Source organism: Lithobates pipiens, unplaced genomic scaffold (assembly GCF_037356315.1).
Source record: "Lithobates pipiens isolate NorthernLeopardFrog02 unplaced genomic scaffold, aLitPip1_a1.2 Scaffold_16, whole genome shotgun sequence".
Classification (NCBI taxonomy): domain Eukaryota; kingdom Metazoa; phylum Chordata; class Amphibia; order Anura; family Ranidae; genus Lithobates; species Lithobates pipiens.
Window position 1 is genome coordinate 444,131,575 of NW_027507748.1, and position 18,320 is coordinate 444,149,894.

At 46.1% G+C, this 18,320-nt stretch overlaps 1 protein-coding gene across 1 annotated transcript in view; it reads left to right on the forward strand.

Annotated features, from left to right (window-relative positions):
- The window catches only part of LOC143983255 (lysozyme g-like), a 92,151-nt gene extending 76,029 nt beyond the window's left edge, over window positions 1-16,122 (forward strand). Inside the window, exons 5-6 of the mRNA XM_077482727.1 lie at window positions 5,410-5,548; window positions 15,928-16,122. Coding sequence (XP_077338853.1) covers window positions 5,410-5,548; window positions 15,928-16,061 — 273 coding nt within the window. The 3' untranslated portion in view covers window positions 16,062-16,122. The remainder of the gene's footprint in view (window positions 1-5,409; window positions 5,549-15,927) is intronic.
- The last annotated feature ends 2,198 nt before the right edge of the window (window positions 16,123-18,320 follow it).

Genomic DNA, 18,320 nt, shown 5'->3' on the forward strand with positions numbered 1-18,320 from the left:
CATTTCTCCCACTGTACGTTCCCCTGGGTCTCCATAAGACCTTAACCTGGCTGTTTTTGCCCTTTAAAAGTATGAGAGATATGCACTATTCTGACCTTCCTCACAAGGTAGTCTATCATGTTTCACTCGGCTCACACAGAGTCTCTGTTAGCCACCAGCCCCATACACACTATCAGATTTTCTGTTGATTTTTTTCTTCAGATTTACCAAAACCATATAATATGAGGTCAAACCTTAGGAGTTTCAATGTGTATGCAATCAGGCAGGCCCTTGCGCTACATGGTTTTGGTAAATCTGAAGGAAAAAATCAGCAGAAAATCTGATAGTGTGTATGGGGCTACCTAATCCTGTAACATGCCTTTCCAAGTATTACACAAGGTTAAAGGTTGTCCTAGGACCAAAAGCCTTTTTATTCCTGTGGTGGCTTGCTCCTTCCACTTCAACCAGGACACCGACCTTCTCTCCTTGCCCTGCTCTGTAACATCCGACCAAAGATTCAGGTTAACAAGTCATAAGTTTGGGGCTGCTCCATCCCTTAATTATACAAATCAAAAACACATCTTCTATGGGACTTCGCTGCAGTCGCTTTAACTGACAAGTGCGTGGTCGTGCGGCATTGCACCCAAACAAAATTTACGTCCTTTCTTTCCCATAAATAGAGCTTTCTTTTGGTGGTATCTGATCATCTCTGCAGTTTTTATTTTTTGCGCTATAAGCAAAAATATAGCGACAATTTTGAAAAAAAACACAATACTTTGTGCTTTTTGCTATAATAAATATCCCCATTTTTTTTTATTTTTTAAAAAGGTAATTTTTTCTCAGTTTAGGCAGATTATGTATTCTTCTACATATTTTTGGTAATAAAAATCACAATAAGTGTATATTGATTGGTTTGCGCAAAAGTTATAGCATCTACAAAATAGGGGATAGATTTATAGCATCTTTATTTTCATTTTTTTTTTTACTTGTAATGGCGGCAATCTGTCATTTTTATCTGGACTGTGACATTATAGTGGACATATCAGACACTTGTGACACATTTTTGGGACCATTGGCATTTATACAGTGATCAGTGCTATAAAAATGCAATGATCACTGTAAAAAATGTCACTGGCAGGGAAGAGGTTAACACTAGGAGACGATCAAGGGGTTAAATGTGTTCCCTTTCTGTGTTCTGACTGAAGGGGGATGTGACTGTCTAAGGCAGATGACATATCACTGTTCATACTTTGTATGAACACACGATCAGTCTCTTCTCCCCTCAGAGAGTTTACACACACAGATTCCGGTTCTCGGTGTGTCATGAGCGATCGTGGGAGCCCAGCGTTCATCGTGACTGCCGAGCACTTGCTTCAGCTCGGGGGCGAGCAGTGGGCGCACGCACCCCTAATGGCCACAGGGCGAATCTACGTAGCATAAAGTTTTTTTGCCCAGCCGTGCCATTCTGCTGCAGTAAAACTGCGACGGCTGGTCGGTAAGTGGTTAATGTGAAAAAGTATATAAATAAACCTTTATCTTTTAGAAATATTATTATGCGCTCTAACATTCTAGGGAAATTTTGTTCCAATATCTGGACATGGTATACGGTGCAAGAGTCTACCTCTCAGGCAAAGCCTCTTTTAGGCAATCAGATTCCCTCTTTGTACTTTTCTGCTTCCCGCTCCACCATTGCTACGTGGATTAGCAAATCATCATTGGAGCCTATGGTCTCTAAACAATAGAGTTTTTCCCTTCCTTATTGAGGTACACTTTAACAGATCCATTAGTACTTTCTGGACTTTTCAGCATTAGGCAACCATTTCTTAGATTTTCAAGGCTGACACCAAGAATTTGATTCACACGTTTTAGGTTTTATATGTTGGATGTTGGATGTTTAGGCCTTTGGGCATAAGGTGCTACATGTTTATGATTCTGTCAAGCCCTTCTTGACTCATCTTGTTAGGTGGGCCTGCTGGTGTTTGCTGTGTTTCCCACCTCTCAGGTAGGCTGCTTCTTGAAATTGGTCATAGGGAGGGGAGGAAGCCCATGAGAGCAAAAAGTAAGGTAAGTATTTCTGCCTGTTCCCTTTCTCATAGTCAAGACTAGCACTTAACACTCGCAGTTTGATAAATGTAATATTATGATTGTTGGTATCTCTGCTTTAGTGTACACCTTTTTTCTGCTACCAGTGAACACACTTTTACTTTCATCATACTGAAATATTTGCAACTTTTTCATGCAACGAGTTTATCATGCAAAATATGGGTATGTAGATATGATCAAAATTCTCTGATTATGAAGTTGATTTTATTGTGATTTCATGACATTTAAATACTTAGGGACTGGTTCATGTCAAGAGGGCTTGGGTACCTAGACAACTACAAAGTGCTTTTAGGGTACATTCAGTTTGCATGCTTCTGAGTTCCTTCACAAGTGCTTCTGACTTGTGTCTGCCCCAATTTTTGTTATAGCTGCATAAGGATTTATATGGATCCAGGGGTGGACTGACAACTCATGGGGCCCCCGGGCAATAGGAGATTATGGGACCCCTGGCAATCTGAGATTATGGGGCCACACACTATACACACACGCAGTATACAATCACACAGTATACACAGACATGTTCCTATTGGCGGAGAAGGTACTGGAGAGGTGGGACAGCTATAATCTCAGGATTTTTAGACCAAAAGGATGTCGGTAAGGGACATTTCAGAGACAGATGTAAAAAAAACCACAGATTTTTACATACTGAGATTGGCAACCCTGATGGGGCTCCCTAGTGGCTTGGGGCCCTCGGGCAGTGCCCGAGTGGCCCAATGGTCAGTCCGTCCCTGTATGGATCTCTATTGCCTTCTGGGGGTAGGAAAACACAAAAGTACTAACACATACAGCAAGCAAAGCTTTATTATACTGCTGCTTACCAATTCTTAGATGTGATGGCTGCATTTGTTTTTTTAGGCTTTCTTTCTTCTATTTTCATCTGGTAATCTGGCCAGTTGGTCTGTTTTTTTTTTTAAAAAAACAAGCTCTTACAGAAGTATCAGTTACAAGGATGGGACAAACAATTCAAATGCTGGCATCCAGTGTTTCTTCCCAATGTGCTACAACTTAATAAAAAGTATGTACTTTTTTAACCACTTAACAACCACCCCATAGCCGAATGACGGCTATAGGGCGGTTTATTAACTCTGAGAGGCCGTCATATGACGTCCTCCCAGAATTCCGCTCTCGCGCGCCCACTGGTGCGCGCACTCAAGAGCATCTGTGACTGCCGGATCCACAGGACCTGGCCCATCACGGATCATGGTAAACGGCCACTCGTAGCGGCGTGATCACTTGTAAAAAACCGGCGTCATGTTATGACGCCAGGTCCTCCCTCCCGTCTCTGTACCGATCGGTACAGCGGAGGGGGAAGAGATCGGTGTCAGCAGTGCTGTGGGCTGCATCTGCAGTGCCCACATCGCTGCTCACCGAATTTAACCCCTCAATTCCCTGCAATACTCTGCCAATACTCTGCAATACCAGCCAATACTCTGCAATGCCCGCCAATACCTGCCAATACTCTGCAATACAGTGCCAATACTCTGCCATAAATTGCCATACCCAGCCATACTCAGAGATACCCTGCAATACCCAGCCTTACTCTGCAATACTCAGCCATACTCAGCCATACTCAGTGATACCCTACAATACCCAGCCATACTCTGCAATACTCAGCCATACTCAGTGATACCCTACAATACCCAGCCATACTCTGCAATACGCAGCCATACTCGGTGATGCCCTGCATTACCAAGCCATAGACGTCCCCCCCCTCCCGCCGCCCTCCGGTGCTTCTACCGACTCGCTAATACGATCAAAGCCAGAATCTTTTTTTTTATTATTTCAGGCTTCCCAGCCTAGAGATGAGTCTTATTGACCCCATATCTCACTGTAAAGGGGACCGGTCATGCCATATTCCTATTACAAGGGATGTTTACATTCCTTGTAATAGGAATAAAAGTGATCAAAAAAAAATTATTTTTGGGAAAAAAAATGTCATACTAAAATAAATAAAGTAAAATGAACAATAATAAAAAAAATGTTTAAAGCGCCCCTGTCCCCATGTGCTCGCATGCAGAAGCGAAAGCATACGTAAGTCCCGCCCACATATGAAAACGGTGTTCAAACCACACATGTGAGGTATCGCTGTGAAGGTTAGAGCGAGAGCAATAATTCTAGCCCCAGACCTCCTCTGTAACTCAAAACATGTAACCAGTAAATAAATTTAAAGCGTCGCTTATGGGGATTTTGTGCAATTTTGAAGGGTGACATGTTAGGTATCTATTTATTCAGCCTAACTTCATCTTTCACATTATGCAAAAATTGGGCTAACTTTACTGTTTTTTTTTAACACAAAACTTTTTTCCAAAAAAAACGCGTTCTAAAAATTGCTGTGCAAATACCGTGCGAGATAAAAAGTTGCAACAACCACCATTGTATTCTCTAGGATCTTTTCTAAAAAAATATATATAATGTTTTTGGGGTTCTATGTCATTTTCTAGCAAATAAATGATGATATTTACATGTAGGAGAGAAATGTCAGAATTGGCCTGGGTGCTCCAGAACGCCTGATGGTGCTCCCTGCATGTTGGGCCTCTGTATGTGGCCACGCTGTATAAAAATCTCACACATGTGGTATCTCCATACTCGGGAGTAATAGCAGAATGTGTTTTGGGGTGTAATTTGTGGTAGGCATATGCTGCGTCTGAGAAATAAACTGATATTATGACAATTTTGTGAAAAAAAAAAATAAAAAAAAAAGGAAAAAAAAAATTGGATATTGCAAAGAATTGTGGGAAAAAATGACAACTTCAAAAAACTCATCATGCCTCTTACTAAATACCTTGGAATCTCTTCTTTCCGAAAAGGGGTCATTTGGGGGGTATTTGTACTTTTCTGGCATGTTAGGGTCTCAAGAATTGAAATAGGCCATCAGTACTTCAGGTGTGATCAAATTTTCAGATATTGGCACCATAGCTTGTGGACTCTATAACTTTCACAAAGACCAAATAATATACACTAACGTGGGTTATTTTTACCAAAGATATGTAGTAGTATAAATTTTGGCCAATGAAGAAAAATGACTAACTGTTATAACAGAAACGAAGAAAAATTCTTTTTTTTTTTTTTACAGAATTTTAAATCTTTTTTTTTCTTTTATAGCACAAAAAATAAAAAACCCAGCGGTGATTAAATACCACCAAAAGAATGCTCTATTTGTGTGAAAAAAAGGACAAAAATTTTATATGGGTACCGTGTTACATGACTGAGTAATTGACATTCAAAATGTGAGAGCACCGAAAGCTGAAAATTGTGGGGGTGTTTAAGTGCCCAGTGGTCAAGTAGTTAAAGCTCAATTAACAAAGCATTTGCTTTTCTTAACACCAGATCGACAAAAGATGGCATACTCCACGAGGAGCGTGGGACAGTGAAGAGCATATTTTACAGGCCACAGAAATACTGTGTTACATGTTTGATACAATCAAGCAAAACTTTCCAAGCTGGTCAACAAACCAAGTTATGAAAGGTAATCATCCACATGATCAAATGTGTAATCCATGGAGATGCAAATGCTCAAATATCCAGCAAACTGTATGTATACAATGATGAGATATCTTAAAAAGAACATGTTAAATATGGGAGCTGTCAGTGTTTTAGGTTTCCTTCATCTTTCCTAATTGGCAAGTAACTACCTTCTAGCAGAGGAATATATGGTTGAATTGCAAAATGGACAAAGTAAAAGCATGCTTTAACCACTTGACATCTGCACTATAGCCGAATGATGGCCACAGCGCAGACCTGAATTTCTGGGAGGACGTCATATGACGGCCTCCCCTGTGCACACTCCCTGAGCGTGCCCTGCAGGGCGCGCTGAGCGCGCTATGATCATCTAGTCACTGAGAATCGGGTGATCACCGATCCGAGTAAGGAGTCATCCCGGCCCCTTACCATGTGATCAGCTGTCAGCCGATCACATGATGTAAACAAAACCTCAGTAATCGACAGTGTGAGGAGAAAAAAAAGCCGATCACCGGCTCATCTGCAAGGGACATCGGTCCCGAAGAGGAAGAGGCAATTATGCCTCCTCTGTGTACACTAGTACCCCCTGCCAGTGCCACCTATCAATGCCCACAAGCGCCACCTATCAATGCCCACCAGTGGTGCCAATCACTGCCACCTAGCAGTGCTGCCTATCAGTGTAACCCAGGGGTCTCCAAACTTTTTACTTCAAGGGTCACATTTTATACACACATTCGCGGGCCAGAAAAATCATTTATAACTAAATCTAAATACAGTAGAAGAATAGAATAGAATTTTACTTACTGCTGAAAGGAGGACTGGATGGTTTTCCTTTATTCTTTACTGGCACCTAAATGCTGGAGCATCATGCAGCAGGGCTAAACTTCCAGCGTGCATGAGGCTTTACATCTGTATCCCCATCAGTCTCCCCATTCATTTGTGTCCCCATCACTCATCAGGGTATCCCCACAAATTGGTGTCCCCATTAGAACCCCCCCACACATTTTTGTGTTCCCATCATTCATCCGAGTCTCCCAGCACATTTGTGTCCCCATCACAGCCCACTTCTGCCTTTTCATCCACAAAATACTTACTAGCTGTGCACACATAGTCCCACAACATGGACACTGACATAACAAAAGTATTAAGTGAATCTGGGATCGACAACGACAAGCATTCTTTTTTTATCTGTGAAATTTTGACAATTCAGGAGCGCATGAAGGCCATGGAGGAGAGGCAAGGTCAGGGCAGGCTATGAAGGGGGTGCAGCAGATGATCAGTGCCACAGTCAGGCCAGCGCAGTCCTGTGCCAGTGTCCCAGTGTGCCAACCTTTGCTTGAGCCCCTCCCTCTGCCCGGCCCTTACCCCCACCTATGCAGGGCTCCACTGCGGTGGTCCGGAGGTGCCAGTCCAGTGCTGATCCTCAGCCATAGTGCTGGCACTGCCTGCTGATTGGCTTCTCCGCTGCTATCTCCCTCACTGTCTGAAACCAACACCGCGATAGAGACTGAGCACTGACACCAGCACCGTGATAGAGAACACTGACACCAGCACCGAGATAGAAAGCACTGAGACCACACCAGCACCGAGATAGAGAGCACTGAGACCACAGCAGCACCGAGATAGAAAGCACTGAGTCCACACCAGCACCGAGATAGAGAGCACTGAGACCACACCAGCACCGAGATAGAGAGCACTGACACCACACCAGCACCGAGATAGAGAGCACTGACACCACACCAGCACCGCGATAGAGTGCACTGACACCAGCACCGCGATAGAGAGCACTGACACCAGCACCATGATAGAGAGCACTGACACCAGCACCGAGATAGAGAGCACTGACACCACACCAGCACCGAGATAGAGAGCACTAACACCACACCAGCACCGAGATAGAGAGCACTGACACCAGCACCGCGATAGAGAGCACTGACACCAGCACCGCGATAGAGAGCACTGACATTAGCACCGCGATAGAGAGCACTGACACCAGCACCGTGATAGAGAGCACTGACACCAGCACCGTGATAGAGAGCACTAACACCACACCAGCACGGTGATAGAGAGCACTGACACCACACCAGCACTGAGATAGAGAGCACTGACACCACACCAGCACCGACATAGAAAGCACTAACACCACACCAGCACCGTGATAGAGAGCACTGACACCAACACCACGATAGAGAGCACTGACACCAGCACCGTGATAGAGAGCACTGACACCAGCACCGTGATAGAGAGCACTGACACCACACCAGCACCGTGATAGAGAGCACTGACACCATACCAGCACTGTGATAGAGAGCACTGACACCATACCAGCACTGTGATAGAGAGCACTGACACCAGCACCGTGATAGAGAGCACTGACACCACACCAGCACCATGATAGAGAGCACTGACACCACACCAGCACCGAGATAGAGAGCACTGACACCACACCAGCACCGCGATAGAGAGCACTGACACCAGCACCGCGATAGAGAGCACTGACACCAGCACCGCGATAGAGAGCACTGACATTAGCACCGCGATAGAGAGCACTGACACCAGCACCGTGATAGAGAGCACTGACACCAGCACCGTGATAGAGAGCACTAACACCACACCAGCACGGTGATAGAGAGCACTGACACCACACCAGCACTGAGATAGAGAGCACTGACACCACACCAGCACCGACATAGAAAGCACTAACACCACACCAGCACCGTGATAGAGAGCACTGACACCAACACCACGATAGAGAGCACTGACACCAGCACCGTGATAGAGAGCACTGACACCAGCACCGTGATAGAGAGCACTGACACCACACCAGCACCGTGATAGAGAGCACTGACACCATACCAGCACTGTGATAGAGAGCACTGACACCATACCAGCACTGTGATAGAGAGCACTGACACCAGCACCGTGATAGAGAGCACTGGCACCACACCAGCACCATGATAGAGAGCACTGACACCACACCAGCACCGAGATAGAGAGCACTGACACCACACCAGCACCGCGATAGAGAGCACTGACACCAGCACCGCGATAGAGAGCACTGACACTAGCACCGCGATAGAGAGCACTGACACCAGCACCGTGATAGAGAGCACTGACACCAGCACCGTGATAGAGAGCACTGACACCAGCACCGAGATAGAGAGCACTGACACCACACCAGCACCGAGATAGAGAGCACTAACACCACACCAGCATCGAGATAGAGAGCACTGACACCAGCACCGCGATAGAGAGCACTGACACCAGCACCGTGATAGAGAGCACTGACACATGTACCGTGATAGAGAGCACTGAGACTACACCAGCACCGAGATAGAGAGCACTGATACCACACCAGCACCATGATAGAGAGCACTGACACCATACCAGCACTGTGATAGAGAGCACTGACACCAGCACCGTGATAGAGAGCACTGACACCACACCAGCACCGTGATAGAGAGCACTGACACCACACCAGCACCGTGTTAGAGAGCACTGACACATGTACCATGATAGAGAGCACTGAGACTACACCAGCACCGAGATAGAGAGCACTGACACCACACCAGCACCGTGATAGAGAGCACGGACACCATACCAGCACCATGATAGAGAGCACTGACACCATACCAGCACTGTGATAGAGAGCACTGACACCAGCACCGTGATAGAGAGCACTGACACCACACCAGCACCGTGATAGAGAGCACTGACACCACACCAGCACCGTGTTAGAGAGCACTGACACATGTACTGTGATAGAGAGCACTGAGACTACACCAGCACCGAGATAGAGAGCACTGATACCACACCAGCGCCAAGATAGAGGGCACTGAGACCACACCACCCCCGAAATAGAGAGCACTGACACCACACCAGCACTGAGATAGAGAGCACTGACACCCCATCAGCATTGTGATAGAGAGCACTGGCACCAGCACCGTGATAGAGAGTACTGAGACCACACCAGCACCAAGTTAGAGAGCACTGACACCAGCACTGATACCAGCAACTCACTGCGGGACTCCAAAAATATGACACCGCTCAACCTCTTCAAACAGGAGGGTACGGGTGTAAGGGTTAATTCTGTGTCTAGGGTGGTCCCTTCAACCTCTCAGACCTTAGATCCAATGTATTGTATAAATTCAAAGCGCTCTGGAATCAATTCTCAAAGGACAAATAAATTCACACACACACCATGGCGTCCTTCGAGAACTAATTGTATTGAGATTTTACAAAGCAAATGATATAGGGTATTTTACGTCATACAGAATAAGACATGCGCAGTAGACATCAAGACGATTACAGCTGGTCAAGACAAAAACGCTATTGTTGTTTGTTCTAAGCTAGCTGAATTAATATAAGAAAAGATACATAATTCCTTCTGTAGCTAAAAGATGCTGAGAAACAGTGTGAAGGTTATAGATAAGTGTGTGATAACACACGGGTTAGAAGAATCTCATGTTGAGACAGTTATCTGAGAAGTTAAAGGGGTGTTCAAACTGTACATATTATTGAAATGGAAGTTTGTGAATATTAAGATGGCTGACAGAAACAAGATGGATGCTTAGCATAACCTTTCAACGGGCATATAGTACGGTGTGCTTTTTTGTACAAGGAAGTGAGCCAAAAAAAGGTCCGTGTGCTCGATTAAATAAATCATTTATAGAGTTATGCATTTACATGGTCTACTGGTCACGTGTTGAATTCCTCCGAGATCCATGCCTCATTCATTTTTAAAAAGGTGAGGTAGTCAACACTGTCGTGAGCTAGACGAGTGCTCTTATTGGTCACGACCCCCCCTGCTGTGCTGAACGTCCTTTCGGACAGGACACTGGACGAGGGGCAAGCCAACAGTTCCTTTGCAAATTGGGCAAGCTCTGGCCAGAGGTCAAGCCTGCCCACCCAGTAGTCCACGGGTTCATCACTCCGCAGAGCTTCTACATCGGCCGTTAACCCCATGTAGTCGGACACCTGTCGGTCTAGGTGTTCCCTGATGCTGGATCCAGATGACACCCGTCGATGGGTCGGCTGAAAGAATGACCTCATATTAGAAGTCACCAACACATCTTCAAACCACCCTCTTCTTGCAGGCGCTGTTGGATTGGTACCTGCAACTCTTTCTCTGGGAGTGGGAATTCCTCCTCTGCCAGCGCACGCAAAAGCAGAATGCAGCAGTTGTCGAAGCAAGGTCCGTAAGTGCTCCATTCTGACAGCCCTCTGTGAAGGTGGTAACATTTCCACCAGTTTGTGTTTGTACCGGGGGTCTAAGTACGTTGCCACCCAGTACTGGTCCTTGACCTTTATGCTTTTTATACGGGGGTCCCTGTTAAAACACTGGAGCATGAAGGCCCCCATTTGCACTAAACTGGAAGCGGTGTGGTGGCCTGGCTCCTGCTCATCATCCAGGATAATGTCATCCTCCTATCCCCATCCACGCACAACAGGGATCCCAGAAAGGTTTAAAGCATGCTCTTCTTGCTCCTCCTCATCTGCCCCGGCACCATCCTCCTCTGACTCCTCTTCAGACTCCTGTTGTTGACTTGTCTCAGATAGAGTAGGCCCCCCTGGGAATTCATCCAGCATTGCGACTTCCTCATCTTCCTGCTCCTGCTCCTCCACAGCTTGATCAATGACACAACGCAATTCACGCTCCATAAAGAAGGCATAAGGTACGATGTCACTGATGGCGCCATGGCTGCGACTGACCAGTTTGATGATCTCATCAAATGGGCGCAGAAGTCTGCATGCGTCCCGCATGAGCTGCCACTGGCGCAGTGAAAAAAAACAAGCTCCCCAGAACCTGTTCTGCCGCAGAGTTCGTACAGGTAGTTGTTAACTGTACGTTTCTGCTGGAGCAGCCTATCAAGCATATAGAAGGTTGAGTTCCATCGCGTCGGGCAATCGCGAATAAGACGCCTGACCGGCAGATTGTGTCGCCGCAGAATGTCAGCAAGGCGAGCCATGGTCGTGTAAGATCTTCTGAAATGGGCCAAGATTTTCCTTGCCTGCCGCAAGATGTCCTGGACCCTAGGGTATTTAACAACGAATCGCTGCATGACCAAGTTTAAGATGTGTGCCATGCATGGCACGTGGTAATTTTGCCCTGTTTCAAAGCGCTAAGCAGATTGGCACCATTGTCACACACCACTTTACCAACTGTCAAATTGAGCGGTGTTAGCCACTGATCTGCCTGTGAACGCAAAGCTGAAAGGAGTGCAGTGCCAGTGTGGCTCTTGGCTTCCAGGCACAACAGAAGCAGCACAGCATGGCAAGGTCTCACCTGGCATGTCGAATAGGTTCTGGGGAGCTTGGGCGGCGCAGCGGAAGAGACGCTAGCAGCGGAAAAGGAGGAGTCAGCCGATGAGAAGAGGGAGGAGGATGGAGTAGAAGAGCCAGGCCTGCATGCAATCCGTGGCGGTAAAACCAAATCTACACGGGTGCCACGGGTTACATGCTTGACGGCAGAAGGTTCACCCAGTGGGCAGTAAAAGTTAGATACCTTCCCTGCCCGTGTTTGCTAGACCACGTGTCTGTGGTCAGATGAATCGTGACACCGACACTGTGTGCCAGAGATACATTCACTTGCCGCTGAACATGGACATATAGCTCTGGGATGCCCTTCTGTGAGAAATATTTCCTTCCTTGGACCTTCCATTGTGGTGTTCCAATGGCCACAAATTTTCTAAAGGCCTCCGAGTCCACCAGTTTATATGGCAGTAGTTGGCGGGCTATCAGTTCTGACAAGCCAGTCGTCAACCGTTGGGCAAGAGGGTTATCCGGCGTCATAATTTTTTTTACGCTCGAACATTTGGCCCACTGAAGCCTGCCTTTTTCCAGAAAAACGTGAGGATGGCATGATGGAAGGTAGAGTGGAGGACAATTGTGAGGAGAGAGGAGAAGGAGAAGTAGAAAACGAGGCTGGACAGTGAAAGCCTGGAGTGTGGCTTTGTGGGTTCCGTTGCTCCCACTCGGCTCCCTAGGTGAGTGTTGGGCTTACCGCGACTTATGCGTTGACTGCAAAGGCTGCAGATGGCAACACTATTGTCATCAACGGAAACGTTAAATGGAAACTGCGGAGCCATGTGCCAACATCCTGGGAGCACCAGATGTGACCGTACATGGTTGATGCCTCGCTCCTGATACATTAGTCTGCTTTGTCCCTCCTGTGCAATCTAAGTTCCACCTGCTTCTCCTCCCTATCTGCTGGTCCATATCTCCCTCTGAACTCCCCTCCTCTTCCTCTCTTGTGGGCACCCACGTGACATCACTAGACTTGTCATCATCGACATCACCTTCCCCACTGCTAGAATTAGAGATCTCGGAGTAGGCAGCAACACCGGGGACCAACCACCTCCTTGGGCTGATCTGAGTACTGTCGTCAGACTGCTGAGTGGCGGTTGTTGCTACCTCCTCTTCCTGATCCAATGCCAAGAGTGGCTGCGCATCGGTAATGTCTTGTAATGGATCGGAAAATAATTCCTGTGACTCAAGCGGAAGGTATGTGGTGGTGTATATGGTATATGGTGTTGGTGGTAGTGTCTTTGGGGGTGCACACAGCAGAGAGTGAAGAAGAGGGTGCAGATCGAGAGGATGAGGAGGGTGCAGAAGAGTAAGGCTGAGTGAGCCACTCAACCAAGTCTGGTGCGTCCTTTGACATAATCACTCGCACCTTCTGCAATTTGCCACTTTGGCTCAAGTCTGTTGCTCCTGCCCCATCCCTACCACCCCTGCGGAAGGGCCTGCCTCTTCCTCTGCCTGTCATTTTTTAAATGACCCTGTGACAAAAGTCTCTCGAGAAGTGCAGTATGTATGTGGAAGAAGGTATATAACACCCCGCTTCAATCTGTCGTTTTTGGGGGCCACAGGTCTATCACACCAGTTATAATACTTTTTTTTAAATTGCGTTTGTCACTCTTTGTAGTATTGCTGCTGAACCGCTCAGCAGTCACAATGCTGCACAGTGGAAATGCACTATACTATGCTTTCTATATGTGCAAGTATTTTATATGTGTATTATACCACTATATACTGCACACCAAATAGTACACCTATACCAGTCCTTAAAAGGAATTTTGTGGACCTAATAGTAGCTAGCTAGTAGCTAGTGAATTACAGACTGTCCCGGCTCCAAAAACAAAACTGTCCCTCCCTACACTGAGAAACGACAGCTGCAGAATCGGTCAGCAGCACTGCATGCAGTGCACTATAATATGCTTTCTATATTTGAAAGAACGTATATTATACGTGTACAACCCTATATACTGTACACCTATAAAAGAACCTTTGCAGACCTAGTAGCTAGTGATTTGCAGACTGTCCCTGCTCAGAACACCAAACTGTCCCTCAGTCCCTACACTGATAAAAGACAGCTGCAGAATCGGGCAGCACTCAGCAGCACAGCAGTCATCAGTGCACCATAATATACTTTGTATATTTGAAAGAAAGTATATTATACGTGTATAACCCTATATTCTGTACACCTATACCCGTCCTTTAAAGGACCTTTGTTGACCTAATAGTAATAGCTAGTGATTAAACTGACTGTCCCTGCTCCACACAGCGTCCTGTCCCTACACTGACAAAAGACAGCTGCAGAATTGGGCAGCACTCAGCAACACAGCAGTCATCAGTACACCATAATATACTTTGTATATTTGAAAGAAAGTATATTATACGTGTACAACCCTATATTCTGTACACCTATACCAGTCCTTTAAAGGACCTTTGTTGACCTAATAGTAATAGCTAGTGACTGTCCCTGCTCCACACAGCGTCCTGTCCCTACATTGACAAAAGACAGCTGCAGAATCGGTCAGCAGTGCACTCAGCAATCAGCAGCACAGCAGTCAGCAGCAGTGCACCAGAACCCCATATACTGTACACCTATACCAGTCCTTAAAAGGACTTTTGTGGACCTAATAGCTAGCGATTTGTGTCACTACAGTCTGTCCCTGCTCCCCACAGCAACCTCTCCCTACACTGACAAAAGACAGAATGTAAAATGGCCGCCAGATCAGGTCTATTAATAAGGTAGGGGGAATGTCCAATTGTCCATGTTCTGAAATGTCTCAATTGGCTGTCCTGTACCCCATGATGGATGTGTCATGGGTCAAATTTCTTCACAATGTAAACAAATATGGCCGCCGCGAACAGCGCAAGAGGTCCGCTGGTTTGGCGAATCGTGAACGAGCAAAATTCGCCGCGAACCAACCGCCGGGCAAACCGCAAGGCCATCTCTACTCCCGACTCCTGCCCCGCTGGTATTACACACTCCTTACTCGTTAACAGCGAGGCGGGAGCAGGGAGGTGGAAACAGGTCTGCACTAAAACACCTCATTGGCTGCTAGGATGCCCGTGGTCCCAGCAGCCAATGCAGTGAGACGCCGGGAGGGATTGTGGGACCTGCGCCGCATATTGCCAGGGGCGGGGGATTGCAGCACAGGTTCCACAACTAACAGGTGGACTAAGGACTCCAGCTGCGGGCCGGAAGAAATGGCCTGGTGGGCCAGATGTGGCCCGCGGGCCATACTTTGGAGACCCCTGGTGTAACCGATCAGTATCCATTATTGCCACCCATCAGTGCCCATCACTGCCACCTATTGGTGCCCATCAGTGCCACCTCAATAGCATACATCAATGAAGGAGAAAAATTAGCTGTTTTAAAATTTTATAACAAAATATTAACAAAAAATAAAAACCGCAGAGGTGATCAAATACCACCAAAATAAAGCTCTATTTGTGGGGGGAAAAAATGATAAAATGTAATTTGGGTACAGTGTTGTATGACCGTGTAATTGTCATTCAAAGTGCAACAGCGCTAAAAGCAGAAAATTGGTCTGGACAGGAGGGGGATTTAAGTGCCTAGTAAGCAAGTGGTTAAACTGAACCTGTTAGCAACTGGTTCATTTTAATGCCCCATTCTTTATCTCACCATTAAGCAATCAGAAGTTAAAAAAGATACCCCTTTCGCCCCTCAGTCCTGTGAAAGCTCCAAGCAACTCTGGGCTTATACAGAAGTTCCTTTCTATCTGCAGTGGAAAAAAAGGAAAGGTGAGATTACAGGGTTAAATTACTGAAGGCAAACAGACTTCACTTTGTAAGGGAATTTTTTAGAGGGCTTGGTGAATGAGATGAGACTTTCTATGATCGGGTGACTTGTATCATTCAATCATATGCAAGCAAAAAAGATGTTTGGGTATTCTTTTTAAAGTGAATTTTCACCACATTGGCTAAGCGCTAGGGAACATTCTCTAGTCAAGTGCAATTTCCCTTGCAAAGTTTTGCTACAGCTTATTTGCCTTTTGTAGGCACAGTATATTTAGTTTTTTTTAAACCACATTTGCCAATTTTCATACAATATAATTTATTTTTTTGTTACAGGTGCTATTTCAGCATACAACGCTGGTCCAGGGAATGTCATCAGTTTTGATACAATTGACAGTCGTACTACTGGGAAGGACTACTCAAATGATGTAGTTGCACGGGCAAAGTTTTTCAAAAGAAATGGATTCTAAAGTCTGTTAGCATCTAACATTAATACTCTACAACGCATAAATAAACAAATTATGAAACAAATTGGCAAAAACAAATGTGTTGTACTTTTTCTTTATTAAAAATATCATTACATATAAAAGTACAGTAATAACATTCTCAATATGAGAACACAGAGTAAAGAGATATGTATATACTTCATGAGATTATAGAAAAGCTCTGTATGCATACCTTTCACTTCCACAATTATATTTAGGGACAGAGTTGTAGGATATGATATTCCATGTTCCAAAGTGACCAAATACAATACAAATTCTAATCATACGCAGGCCAGTTTTCAGATAAATGTAACTAGTTGTCAATCACAGAAATAAGTGAACAGGTTCAGGCAACACACTACTAATGCCCCGTACACACGATCGGACTATCCGGCGGACCATTATTAAAGGGGGCTCCCGGATTCCAATAAGCCCCTCGCCTGCAGACCCCAACAACCAACGGCCAGGGTTGTCGGGAAGAGGCCCTTGTCCTCATCAACATGGGGACAAGGTTCTTTGGGGTGGGGGGCCCGCAGGGTGCCCCCCCTTAAGCCGGCCAGCCCAGAGGATCTCTGCCTTCACCTTAGTCAACATCACAGAGATGCTCTACTGCATTCCTGTTAAAAGACTTGCTTGGCTGACATCCCTTCTGGCTCCAGATACTGCTTGCTGTTTTACTATGCTCATCTCCGGCTCCCTGACGTTTGGCTTGTCTTACTATCCATTCCAGTTCCTGAACTCTGGTTATGTTTTGACTACATTTTGTTCTATCTACTTTTATTATTAAACAAGAGAGATTTAACTTTACTTCTGTCTCGGTCTGATTTCATGGTTACAATAGATAGAAAGCTATTTCATTTTTGCAAAAGTAGTACATTACTGTTATATTGGCAGGGCTTTTTTTCTCAGAGAATAGGTGCAGGAACTCCCCCTTTTTGAGCCACCCCTTTTCTCCACCCCTACCCACCTCCAAGCACCGTTCCTTGGTTCCATCCCCTACCCACCTCCCAGTACTGCCCTTTTAGACAATACAGAACCAAGTATCAATTTGTGGTGCTAAGTAATCCATAAGGAATTTTGCAATTATAACAAGAAAAGCAGTAAAATAGAACCTCTGCAGCCAGTAACAATAGAGTCCCCACCAGCAACAATAGACCACCCCACCACAAACCCCCCCCCCAGCAACAATAGACTTCCAGCAGCAAAAGCAGATCTCCCCGCAGCCAGCACCAATAGATTCTCCAGCAGCCAGCAATAATAGACCCCTCCCTCAACAGTAGATCTCTCCCAGCAACAACTGACCCCATAGCAATATAAGACCCACCCCCAGCAACAGTAGGTCTTCCACCAGCAACAGTAGACTTCCTCAGAAACAAAAGACTCCCATGCAAAAGTAGATCCCCTAGCATTGAGTATCAATAGACCCTACAGTACACCCCAGCACCACTTTCTGTCAGTGGTGAAGGTGCCGGAACTGCGTTCTGCATTCCTGCTGAAAAAAGCCCTGTATATTGGTATAAAGGGGAGCTGGAATTTATATAAAAAAAAAAAAAAAAAAAAAGGGAACAAAGGCAAACTTAGCCTCTAAATTTTATGCTCCACAGATGATTTCTGCCTTACTGTTTACAGTTGTCTTCCCTGATCAGGAAGAGGAGGTAGCAACAACCGCCACTCAGCAGTCTGATGACAGTACCCAGATCAGCCCAAGGAGGAGGTTGGTCCCCGCTGTTGCTGCCTACTCCGAGATCTCTAATTATAGCGGTGGGGAAGGTGACATTGATGATGACGTGTCTAGTGATGTCACGTGGGTGCCCACAAGAGAGGAAGAGGAGGGGAGTTCAGAGGGAGATATGGACCAGCAGATAGGGAGGAGAAGCAGGTGGAACTTAGATTGCACAGGAGGGACAAAGCAGACTGCTAATGTATCAGGAGTGGGGCATCAACCATGTACGGTCACATCTGGCGCTCCCAGGATGCCGGCACATGGCTCCGCAGTGTGGGCTTTTTTTTAACGTGTCCCCTGCTGATAATAGTGTTGCCATCTGCAATCTTTGCAGTCAATGCGCAAGTCACGGTAAGCCCAACACTCACCTAGGGTCGACTGCCTTAAGAAGGCACATGAGCTGCCATCACCGAGCCCAGTGGGAGCAACGGAACCCACAAAGCCACACTCCAGGCTCTCACCGTCCAGCCTCGTCTTCTACTTCTCCTTCTCCTCTCTTCTCACAATTGTTCTCCACTCCA